This window comes from Dermacentor variabilis, unplaced genomic scaffold, assembly GCF_050947875.1.
Source record: "Dermacentor variabilis isolate Ectoservices unplaced genomic scaffold, ASM5094787v1 scaffold_12, whole genome shotgun sequence".
NCBI lineage: Eukaryota > Metazoa > Arthropoda > Arachnida > Ixodida > Ixodidae > Dermacentor > Dermacentor variabilis.
The window spans coordinates 60497252-60509668 of record NW_027460280.1 but is presented as its reverse complement, the minus strand read 5'-3'; the positions used below and the strand labels follow the sequence as shown (position 1 = coordinate 60509668).

Below are 12417 nucleotides of genomic sequence, written 5' to 3'. Positions count from 1 at the left end.
GGCAGTCGCCGGTCGGCGCCGCCGTTTCAGAGCGTAGCACGCTGTTCTGCTCTGGCTTCATAGCTGAGTTGTAAGCATTATGGAACGTTCTCGCTGTCTCGGGCAGCTTGTATTTTCGCCGTACATGTTCGAACCGACAGCCGATACGGAAAACGATGGCGGCAACGACGACGTAGAGTGTGCCAACAGCGAGAGCGATGTTTGCACCTTCTCGCGCGTTGGAAATCTTAGCTGGTACGTATGTTTTTTTTTTTCATGTAGCTGCACGTTCCAATGACGGGAGAAAAATACGCTAAAGTGTCACTGGGAACTTGCTGCTGGAAGAATGCCGAAGCACTAACTTCTCATTAGATTGTAAACACGGGTGCAATTCCGCGACGTCAAGCACCTTGCCGCTGCTTGTCTAAAGTCCCGTGGTTTTTTTTTAGTGTTGATACACGATCGCGAATATAAGTGCCGCGTTTCAAAGCGCGCACATGCAGTGCTGCGAGGTACAGTCATGGAAGTTGCTTATCATACACATCCAGAGATGGCCAGAGGTATTATATGTGCAATATTCACACTATGGTTCGACGACTTTGCGATTGTGGCTCGATCAAGAATCGGTATCCGTGCTCCATGCTAGTGTTGACATAAAGATATTAGGCAGTTTTAGCACCGCCGTGTGGTAAACACGATAACTGCAACCGTACGTCGAATGTCACTAGGCAAGCCTATACTCCATTTCATACCTCAGGTGCAACGCTGTGGAAGCGACGCACGAAGTCCGGTCACTAAAATTTATTATTGCGCGCGTTTCCGTCTATGCTTCGCAGCGTGCCAGCGGCGTTTGCTCGCGCGAGCATGCACGTGAAGCTGCCGCTACGGGCTGCAATTAAAAAATGCCGAAAAGAAAATAGATTTAAAAGAACGTGTTAGCAGCCGTATAAGTACACGGATTGTTTCTATGGGTAAATTCTTTTTTTTTTCATTCAGAACTGAGCTTATATATGGAAAATGTTCTCAAAAATCGGGTCAAGAAACACCGAACTTTTTCGAAGTGCGAACTCAGCCACTGCAAGAAGTATCTCAAGCCTCCACAGCGTTGTACCTGATGTATGAAACGGAATGTAGCAACGCTAGCAACAACGCGTTTCCGCATTTGTCGTAAGGCAATCCGGCTATCGCGGAAATGGTCCGAGCGCAGCACAGTTGATTTCGTCGGCACGAACTTATCTCTCCTCACCGCACGGACCCACTGCGCTGCAAGCTTCTTGTCCTTCGGGAATCTGTGAAACACCACATCGTCTCGCCCGCATGTGTTCGCGCAGCCGAATGCTGCACAGAACGAGGGCATGTTGGGCGCCCTTGGCTGTAGGCACTCACGCAGCATAGAAGGAAAGAACAGTTTACGAAAATCGCAAAAGAAAACAAACGTGAGCGGCGGCGGCGGCAGATCTCTCGTAGCGTCGTTCAGTAAAGCGCAGGACGGAAAGAGGCATGCCAGCGCATGCCAGCACGCCGGTCCGGCAGCTCGGTCCCCGCGAATGACGTCACTCTCACCGGTTCTCTCCTCTGGCAACCACCTCACCCGGCGCTCCGGGAAGCGATGGGGGCGTGTCCGCGGGGGTGATTTAGAAAGCGATTTCCGCCCCTTATATTAACAAAACGAAGAAAAAAATTTCGGAACCGTAAATTATTAGGTCTGTTCTTCCCAATCCCAGTAATTCATGGAAATTGAAAATTGTTTGAGCTTCCCTTTAAGCCCAGCCTTTCACACGCAACGTGTGCTCTCAGGGCTTACGCTTTCTCGAACTCGCTTCTACCGCCGCCATCGCCAGTTCTTCCTCCCTGGAGTTTTGTACAGCTGAGTGATAACAAGCCAACTGATATACATCGCCCGACATCAACTCACGCGGCGGCGTCGCTTCGTGACCGAATTGTAGATCAAGATGCCCACCTGCCGCTTGGCTCCATCGTCCTTTACGTTGATGCAAACATTAAGGGCTGTGAAACAACCACTGCAATTTATTGCCCATGCGCACCTGCCCTTAATAAGACGACCCGGTTTCAAGTCCAAGAACCTCCTTCCTCCTTTTGTGCTGAGCTCCTTGCTGTCCGAGAAGCGTTGTGCTCTGTGGCCGCCTTTCCAATGGTCCCCACGGCCCGCATCGTCATCCGCACGGATGCCCTCCAGGCGACGCGGCTTCTGCGACGCGTCAGTCGCAGCCCTGACATATGCCAACAGATCCATCTTCTGGTGGCACGCGTCCCGCAGATTATCTGTCGAGTGGATCCCACGCGACCTTCTAAGCTTCCAAAGCCGTGCGGATTCTTCGACCCGTCTAGCGACCTCTCCACCGTCACTGCCTCAACTCTTTCACCTAGATGATGCTACCCTCCTTTTAACAAGAAAGGAGCACCTCCGGCGCCGCACACGTGCTCTCATACCTCCGTGTGCGGTAAACCTCCCCCGCGGTTTTACCCGTGCAGAGGAGATTGCGCTTCGGAGGATCCGGGTCGGGGTAGCCCTCACTCCTGCCGTGACTATAGGAAGTGGCCGCACTTTCGCCCGCTATATCCTCGTCCTGAATGTCCACTCTGCAAGTCGCGAAATGTTGAAGCCGATATCCACCACCTGCTGTGGGTTTGCCCTGCACTGAAACCGACGAGGCTCCGGCAACTCGCAGCAGCGAGACTCTCGCCGCGTAATCTGAGCCATTACACTGCTTGGACGCAGGGACCACATTATCGATCCCTCTTGGACTTCATTAGGTCAGCAAATCTATTTTCATTCATTTAATCATCCTTATTCACCCCCATCCCATACCCTTGTATGCCCTGAGGCATTTATACTCGCATTAAAAAAAAAAAAAAGTTCATGAATCCCTGCGCCTATCTCGAGACAACACACTACGGAGCGACAGATGTCAAAACCAAAACTGCGTTGCTCAACGCAGCGCCGCTTCGCGGCTATCCCCTTTCAATTGTTGAAGTGCATGCAGTGTGCGTGATGCGTACACTATAGACTATAGGTATTCTCTGATACGGCGAGCACGCGCGTACCCGATAGGCGCTACAGTTTGAAGCGGTCTTATTCCTGCAGGGTGTTGCCGTGTGTCATTCAGCTGAAGGTAAGCTTAGACGGTTCTTATCGGCCCTATATAGTCAGTACTAAGCTGTGTGTATACTGTACCGGCGCCTAGATGTGTACATGCATGCAAGCCGAGTAATCGAGCCGTGTTTTAATTTTTTTCGTTGAAAAGTGAAATGAAGTGACATTTATTTTGTCCTAAATCTGTTACTATGATAAAGACATCTTAACTTCACACAATGCGCATTGGGAGCGTGCAGTACTCCTCCGTCCTTTTGTTCTGTTTATGCATTCGATTTCATTGTTCCATTTTGACTCCGCTGCGCTGCAGCAAATTCAGCGTGGCGGACTCGCGTTGCGTTTGTTGTTTACGGTCTAAAGTCTCAGATAAAATTATCATTGCGATATCTGCGTCAAAGCATGTCGATTACAGCTCATGTTATAAATTTTGCGAGTATCAAGCAGGTAAAAACTTTTACGCATATGAAGCATGGTCGTGCGAAAACGAAACTTTAGTCCTAGGCGATTCCTCAATGTGTTTAGCCATCCTGCGCCAAGGACCGGTACAGTATTCTTCAAAGCTAGATAAGATATGCAAAGCTGTCATGCTATTCCTATTGCGTGAAGTTTGTTACGCCATTGGCGGGCATTATAATTAATTCAGTAAATGTGGCGTGTCACGGATTTTTGGTTTTATACACCAGTCACAAGAGACATTTTGGGTAACCCGATCGGGATGGAAATTCTCGATCGCGATTGGCCCCTCCTCGAGAATTTCCGATCGGATTGGGTTCAGTCACGATCGAAAGTTCCCCATGTGACCGGAATATTAATTTTCTACCGGTTTTGGTGATAATAATCCAGATGATTAAATTAATTTGGTTTCAAAAGTGCTGTCATTGGCGTACGAATGCTTAAATCGCGAATCGTTCATTTATCAAGTGCTCTTGATACTTTGGTTTCCTGCTAAAGGTTGCGTGAGTGGTTTTCTCGTGCGTAAAATTGTGCGAGTAAGTATTCTGAAGAAGCACCCGATTTAGGTGCAGCTTCATTGAAAATGTAGTTGTTTGACGTAGACGAGACTTATATTTGCATAGTATTTACAGAAATCAGGCTTAGGGGTCATTCCACGCCAACTAGCTGATCCAAACTTTGCGCTCGACCATCTTCAATTTCCTAAAAAAAGAAAAGAAAAAAAAAATGAACGGGGCTTATTGCGTTCCTATGACAAACATTAACCTAGCTTGTTGTTGGTTAACAACTTTTTTTCGCGCCGTGGCCGCCATCCTAAGTTTGCAAACGGTAGCAAAACCTAGCCTAACGAAAAATTTTCAAAATAAACGTTTTTTCACATGGCTATAAAAGATTTTTCAGAAATATAGAAGACATTGCTCTTTCATACGCAATAAATTGAACTGAATTTGTCTTACCCTTGTTTATATATAAAACACAGAAGAAGGTACAAAAAGGTGGAATTTTGAAAATTTTTATGAAATTTTTGTTCTCACAGTAGTCATTCCAATTGTTTCTCTAACTTGTCCAGAATGTGAAGAAGCCGATAAAAATGTTTCAGAGATAAAAAAAAAAAAACGTAACGCGTGCGAGTGAAATATTCCAAACTTAGAGAGAATTTGCTTTTTGAGGCATATTCAGCTGTGAATTGCATAGTGAGGTGCTTCAAGTATAAATATAGAATATACTAAGTTATATAGTACCATTCAATGGCATTTATTTTTGAAAGTTTAGTCGCAACAATTTTTCTTTTAAGTGAGAAAATAATTCTGAAAGTTGAGTCCTTGCGTTCAACCCCAGCATTGCCCTGTGCTTGCTCTTCACTGCAGCACACTTTGCCCGGTGAAACTGCTTGAATACAATTGTGCGCTAGGCTTGGACTAGGCTTGGGAGGCTGCCAGCTTTGGCAGTACGGATACCTGTTGAAGGGCCTGGATACAAAAACTAAAAATGAAGTGGCAGCCCAGCAGGAGGAGGATCGGGATACCTTGCACTGTAACTGGAGACGCAGACCAAAACTGCTGGAGCCACACTGCTCATCCAAATGCAGCTGCCCCTTTTGGTCCCAGCTCTAATAGAGTGGCTTGTGTTCCTCAACGTAAACAGTACAGAGCTGCCCTTCAGCCAAGGTTGGCACTTTGCTGGTGGAGTAGTCAGTGTTAAAACCACTCCCTCTGAGAGAAGGTGCTGTGTAGCGAAACAGAGTTGGTTTCTGCTACAGCAATGCCCATGGTGGAAACAAGCAAAGGCTTACGAGCTTGCCATTCTACGTCTCCGTCTGCTGGAAAGGTCAGTGCCAAGATTTTCCATGCATTGCACATTTTTAGCTTGCCTCCATTTTTCTATATTGCCAATTTACAACAGGTGGGCAGATAAAGTAGAAGATTCATTCACAAGCTTTGACTCTCGTGCCAAAAAACTGTGTTCGTGATGGTTTTGCATCTTTCTGCTCTATTTTGCTGCCTCAGAAAGAAAAGCAAACGGCGAGAGTATGCTGCTTGCGTCTCATGGATGCTATATGCACTGCCATATTTGTCATTCAGTGCATGTTAGTTTGATGCATTTGGGTGTTGTTTCAAACTGTGTTTTACTTTTAAAAATCTTTTGCAAGTTGTGAGCTTCCTCCTTGTTTGCTTGCACCAAAAGATGGCCACAAAACAACAGAAACAAGGAAGCGGAGAACCATAAATGTGGAAGACCTGTCTGAAACGGATCGGTGCGTCTTGATCCTGCAGGTTAAGCAGACTTATATCACAATGGTATGTGCCCATCACTATCACCTGTACGTTAAAAAGTACACCACATTTATGGCTTTGAAATTTTGCTGCAATCTCATCTCCAAGAATATCAAAATATGCCGGGGCACCGGCATGATTACAGCGGCCCTCGCCGACCGCCTACCTTCCTTGGGGCTCATACCGGGAGAGTGGCTTTGCCAGAATTGCTGCCGGCATTGCTATAGCATGCAGGAAATGGGAACTACTCAACCAATAGTGCAAGACAGTGATGCCCAATCTGACCACTGCAGTGATCCATAAGTTATAGGGGTCAATATCAATGATGCGCTTACAGTCATGGGGAGAGCCCCCTGAACAGAAAACGAGGACAGAAGGCTCAGGAGTTGCACACAAAGAAGAAAGCCAGTAAGCTTCAGAAAAGCACAGAAAAAAGTGTGTATTCATATGTCGGCCGCAACCAGACATCGACATCTGTAGCTGCATTTAGGGATGAGTTTATCATAAGCGATTATATGTCTCTAATGCACGATATTAAACAAAAGTATGTCCATGAAAAAGAACGAGCGAAGAGGATCCCACTCTTAACGTTGAGGTCGAAGTCATGGCCCCATGAAAAAATTTCGCATTTTTTTGGAGCCTCCGAGTGCCAAGTACGGGAAACAATCAAAATACGATAAGAGAGTGGAGTACTTGGCATGCGATCGAGTAAGCTGCTCCGGGACGCGTGTTTCTTTTTACGCCCAAGCCCAGTGCTCGACCGCTGCGCCACCGTGCGCCGCTCGCGTGTACCATGTTTCTAGGTGCTTTTTCGCCCCGAAGCGTCACGGCGAGCACCCTAGATCCTTGTAGGTACTTTGTGGGACTATGGAGATGTTATGCCTGTGCGCACAAACTGCTCACCCAGCTGTCGCTAAGAGAAAATAGGTTTTTCAAAACGAGCCGCCTAGGCTGTTTTGAAATAAGAGTTACGTGCGGAAACTGACGTAACACTGGACGAAATGTTTCAGTTTGGATAAGGGGATAAAGGGATGTGATAAGAAGTTGGTCGTGGTGTGCGACGTGCTTCGATCTACAAAAGCTGGGATAATCATGGGGCTTGGAGAGTTTGTCGCACCACGAGCCACATCATCGCTGCGCTCAAACTTCCTTTCCTTCTTGACATCACTCTCTTCCAACAGAAACAATACCAAGGCACTGGCGCCATACACGACGCATATTAAACATCCAGGAACAAGAAAAAAAATCATGCAGAAACTCCTCTGGGAGTTAGACTATACGTAAGCATTGTGCCACTTGTTCATTTTCGTGCAGCCCGGTGTCATTACCAATGTTATGTAACTTGATTAGGCCATTACTAACGACAGCTCAGTGGCGACAGAAACTGGTTCCGACGGTGGCGCAAGGAAATTGACGCAAGCGAAGTACTGCATGTGGAGGCCCGAGGTGCGCTGATGACAGCTACAATCATTATATAAGCCGTTGTCGCTCTTCAGAGCCTTGTTCATCCTCGTGAAACCATTGGAGACTTAGCCTGTCTGCTATTCTGGCAAACGGGGGTGGTTTGGGCGGATTGCCGGATGGGCGGGGGCAACATGAGTGGCCTGAACGGTGCAGCCAGCCGCCTTGGTGGTGTAGAGCTCAACCAGGCAAACACAGAGCTGAAATTGCAGTAAGCTACTATATTCTGCTTCGCTGCTTATGGAAATTTTCGGCAGTGGCGTAGTTGTCCACACAATTACACCACTGTCAAAAATTTACACCAGCAGCTAAGCAGAATATAGTAATTGGCTCCATGTTTGTGTAGTTGAGCTTTGCGCCAACAGCTGGCGCCACCAATACGGTCGCTCACGTTTGCGCGCCCGTTCACCCGGCAAACCGCCCGCTCTTGCCGGAATACTGGACGAACTAAAATTCTCTAATATTGAGCCAGGAACGTACTCACGCGGCGGCTTCTTATGGCAATGCCGCGTGGGCCGCAGCTTGAAAGTGATCTGCGATGCCCACAAAACAATGCCAACAGCTCATAGCTTCGCGCTCTGTGTTCTTGCCGCTTACATAGTCTTGAAGAAACGCGCGCCCACTTAACTTCAAAGCGATCTGCGAAAGTTGCAGAATGAGGCGTTAACTGAGAGCCCTGTGTTGAGGCGTTAACTGAGAGCCCTGAGAGCACTGCGTTTTCGCCGCTTCATTGCCGTTGAAGCGGAAGGCAGCGCAAAGGCAAATTCATTCGCTACTGTGGGCGCTATCTTGAAAGCGGTCGTCTTATTACGGGACGGACGAAGGGATGGTTTTCTCTTTGAGTAAGCATACAAATGCTTAAGCATTCAGAATTAAAATTTACCTACACCGCCTAAACTCTGCGAATGCAGGCTGGCCTGAACACGCCGTGCGGGATGCAAAACCAAATACATAAAGGATCTAGGGCGCGTGCCATGGTGCTTCGGCGAAAAAGTACCTAGAAATGTACGTGCGGGCGGCACATGGTGGCGCAGCGATCGAGCGCTGGGCGTGGGAGCAAATAGGAACATGCCTCCGGGACACACTGCACCTTGAAATCGGAGAAGAAGAAACTATGCAGGTACAGCAGTGGATAAGTGGTGTAGGGTGTTAGTTAGAGACAATTATTTTCAATCTAGAAGACTTCTGTGATAAATTCCTGGAGATGCTCAAGCACCTAAAAAGTCTTCACTTTGTGAGCAATCAACAAGCCAAATACCTGCGAGAGTTGAAAGCAAACATTAAAAAGTACGAGGCAATTGCACTCATGGACTCTGCAGAGAACTACAGTTTTATCGTTCAAGACGCCCCGCAATCATACCACTGGGTAAATACACAGGCCGCGTTGCATCCATTCGTCATATACTTACGTTCATGAGAGAACAGTGCAGACATTTGAGTGAAGTCGGTTGTTGTGATTTCAGACTGCCTAGAGCACAACACAGTTGCTGTCTGGCCATTTCAGAAAGAAGTGCTGAAGTTGAAAAATGATCTACCAGAAGTTAAAAAAATTAATTGCTTTTCCGATGGTGCGGCTTCTCAGTACAAAAATAAAAGGAACCTCATGAACCTCTGCTACCATGAAAACGATTTCAATCTTTTAGTAGAATGGAATTTTTTTGCCACCTCACACGGCAAGAGTGTGTGCAATGGCGTGGTGGAACTGTGAAGCGCGTGACAGCAAGAGCAAGTAGCCAGAGGCCACGTAGAGATCAACTAGACCCCCTGTGAGCTGTTTACATGGGCGGAGAAAACTATCAAGCGTGTCATAGCACTATGGGTGCCCCAAGAAATTATTCAGAAAAATGAAGCTGACCTCACTGGGTGGTTTGCAGGAGCGCTACCATTAAAAGGAATCCACGGGTTTCATCACATCAAGCATTTATCCCTCTCAGCGGTGCATGCGAGACTTACGTCATACTCAGCAACCCAAGAATTTAAATTGACAAAATGTGAATGAACACACCAGCGAAGTTTTCAAAAGCAAAATATAAAGCGCTTCCACTTGGAGCACGATGCAGTGTTTCTTTTGTGTCTCCTTGACGTCAGCTCTAGCATGCACTGCAGTGAAGAGCAAGCACAGAGCAATGCTGGTGTTTAATGCAAGGACTCGACTTGCAGAATTATTTTCTCTTAAAACAAAAATTGTTTTGATTAAACTTTCAGAAATAAATGCCATTCAATGGTACTGTTCAACTTACTATTTTTCACATTTTTACTAGGACCATCTCACTATGCAATTGACGGCTGAATATGCCTCAAAGAGCAAATTTTCTTGTATTTGGAATTTCTTTTCTCACACAAATTATGTTTCTTGATCTCTGAAACATTCTTTTTGGCTTCTTCACCTTCTGGACAACTTAGAGAAATAGTTGGAATGATTACTGCGAGAACATAAAATTTCATAAGAAATTTCAAATTTCCACATTTTTTTGTACCTTTAACAAAATTTGTTGCTGGGCTAGTTTTTTCGTGACCTTAAAAAGAAAGGTTAAGGCGCTAAGCAGACGAGGACGAAGTGAAACACAAACGACACATACGTGCACCAACCTCCAACTGTTTATTTACCAGAACCCACGCAGGTTTATACTAGAAACCAAAGGGAAAAGTAATCACAGTAGAGATAGGTAGGGGTGATACGAATTAACACTGCTCGTAGGCCAGTGATCTGTACTGAATTATCATGGCAGGTACATATGAGCACGCATACATTACAGCTGTAATCCGAGCATCCAACCAAATGCGGCAGCTGCATGTTCTAACCTTAGCGGCAATTACAGGCTATCATTTATGAATGACTTTCATTGTCACTAATGCCAGTGATGGCATGTTAACGCACTTATTTCCTGCTCATTTTATGAGGAAAGCCTCGATTATCTCTCTTTCAGTGCAGTTTTTTGCTTTCCTTAGAAAGGTAGTTTTGTCGAGGAGTGTCAAACAACCACAGCGCTTGCAGTAGTCTGCCAAGCGGCTGCCAATGTTGCTGTTGACTGCCAACCGGTGCTCTCTTGCTCAATCATTAAAGCATTGTCTCGTTTGTCCAACATACACCTTGCCACACTTTAGGGGAATATTGTAAATGACATCGCTAACACAATCTGTGTAGCGTGTGACGTGCTTCTTGGAGCATCTAGCCGGTAGCTTATTTGCCATCAAAGGGCAAATTTTCGCCAGTTTGCATGGGGACAGCTTATATTGTGGGTACAGAATTACGTGCGTCAGAATTACAGAAACGCCTATGTACGTACAGAATTACGTGCGTGTCGATTTTTCTTTTGACTTCCGCACTTTTTCGCCATATTTTGTCTTCTGCAAGAGGCTTTTCACACCTACCTGTATTAACGGAGGCAGGAAATCAAGCATCTTCCAATCAGCTAATCTTATTACTAAAACCTGTAGCATGATTGAGCTCGCATGGCTTCATTAATGCCAAATTGAGGCATGCGTTAGCTAAATGTTAGCTATAAGGTTATAAGCTATAACATTAGCTAAAAGTAGGTAAATAAACAGCTGGAACTTGGCACCCGTATGTGTTGTTTCTGTCTCACTTCGTCCTCATCTGCTTAGCGCCGTAACCTTCCTTTTTGTACCTTCTTCCATGTTTTATATTTAAACAAAAGTAAGACAAATTTTGTTTAATTTAATGCGTATGAAAGAGCAATGTCTTTTATATTTATGAAAAATCTTTGATAGTCATGCGCAAAAATGTTTGTTTTGTACAAATTCTTTTGTTAGACTAGGTTTTGCAACCGCTTGCAAATTTAAGATGGCGGCCATGGTGCAAAAAATTTTTTTTCATTAAAACCAAGCTGGGTAAATGTTTGTCACAGTAATGCAATAAGCCATGATTCTTTAAAAAAATCGAAGATGGCTTAGCTCAAAGTCTGGATCAGTTGGCGTGGAATGACCCTTAGCTGTCTTATGCTGCAAGGCAAACTTATGAAAAAAAAAAGGTTGGGGGGGGGGGGGGGAGGTGGTATGTTGAGGCAAGATTCAGGCACGTACCCAGGATTTTTTTTTCGGGGGGCGCCCCAACCCAAGTAACTTTTCTATGCAAATGAGGGGGGGGGGTACCTTTACTAGTACAAATGTGAATAACGCCCACCATTCGCCATAAAAACGCATAAACCCACAAAAAAGAAATGAAATAAGGTGTATTTTACAAATACGCCTGTGCGATACGCCTCTCCTTTACTTTGCAAACAAAGAACCACGCCAAATGGACTTGCGCAGGAAAGAAGCGCAGGAACAACACTGCCGAGAACAAGTAAAGAAGAGAAACTGTAAAATAAAGATTACTTTAGTAGAATAGAACTATAAAAACAGCAGTTGGAAACAAAGGCACACGGACCACGCGGAGTTGTGTTACTCTGCCAGCCAATGACAGAAGCAAAAAAATCGTCGTCATGCGGCCTTTTCAACATGACGTCGTACTTGATACCTCCGGAGCGTCTGCTGTTCTTCAAAAGTCTTTTCATCGGCGGAAACAATGAGGTGTGCAACAGACATGGACAAAATGTATCGACTCTGAGCATTTCACTATTCAATAGTCTGCTGTGCAGTTCATGTCACTGCTGAACCAGTTTTACTCATGAAACTTCACTGCCAACTGAAGTGAAACTTCACAACAAATAGTTGTAGCGAAGCAAGCATGTTATTTCAGTTCAATAATGAATTAGGCATTCGCCATTCAACTATAATAGGTGAGGAGAAAGGTATAAAATTACACGCTAATAATTTTATTTTTGTAGTTACCGCCTTATTTGGGTAACAGAAGAGGTTTGAAGCACAAATTATTTGCAGCCTCGCGGAGGAACAGTGGCTGGCGGCTGTGAGGGCGCGGGCAGGGCCGGTATTTTGTAGCGATGCCTTTTCCGATTCTATGCTTTTTCAGGCTTTTCGCGCTTGGCCAGTGGTCAGAGCGACGGTCTACCCACATAATCAACGGGATCAGGCGGCCGTGTGTGGTAAATGATAAGAATAGCATAGAATAAGGCATAAGGCATCCCTACAAAATAGCGGCCCCGGGCTTCATTGCAGACTTAAGAGGAAGCTTTAGCTCGGGTGCTCCTATCTAAATACATGTAAAAGGAGAAT

The 12417-nt window shown here is 45.6% G+C and overlaps 2 protein-coding genes across 10 annotated transcripts in view; one reads left to right on the top strand and one right to left on the bottom strand.

Moving 5' to 3' along the window:
* The window catches only part of LOC142565820 (salivary anticoagulant protein P23-like), a 104921-nt gene that overhangs the window by 56867 nt on the left and 35637 nt on the right, over positions 1–12417 (bottom strand). The window lies entirely within an intron of this gene.
* The window catches only part of LOC142565818 (ADP-ribosylhydrolase ARH3-like), a 110154-nt gene continuing 100715 nt past the window's right edge, over positions 2979–12417 (top strand). For 3 of the 9 annotated variants that reach the window (XM_075676363.1, XM_075676362.1, XM_075676356.1), the window contains exon 1: positions 2979–3113. Coding sequence is in view for 2 of the 9 variants with exons in the window: in XM_075676355.1 (XP_075532470.1) it covers positions 3564–3636 (73 nt within the window). In the remaining 7 variants the exon portion in view is untranslated. Of the gene's footprint in view, positions 3114–3427; positions 3637–3997; positions 4084–5306; positions 5375–5731; positions 5845–12417 lie in introns of those variants that run through there. The other 6 variants (XM_075676357.1, XM_075676358.1, XM_075676359.1 and 3 more) reach the window with 6 other exon arrangements.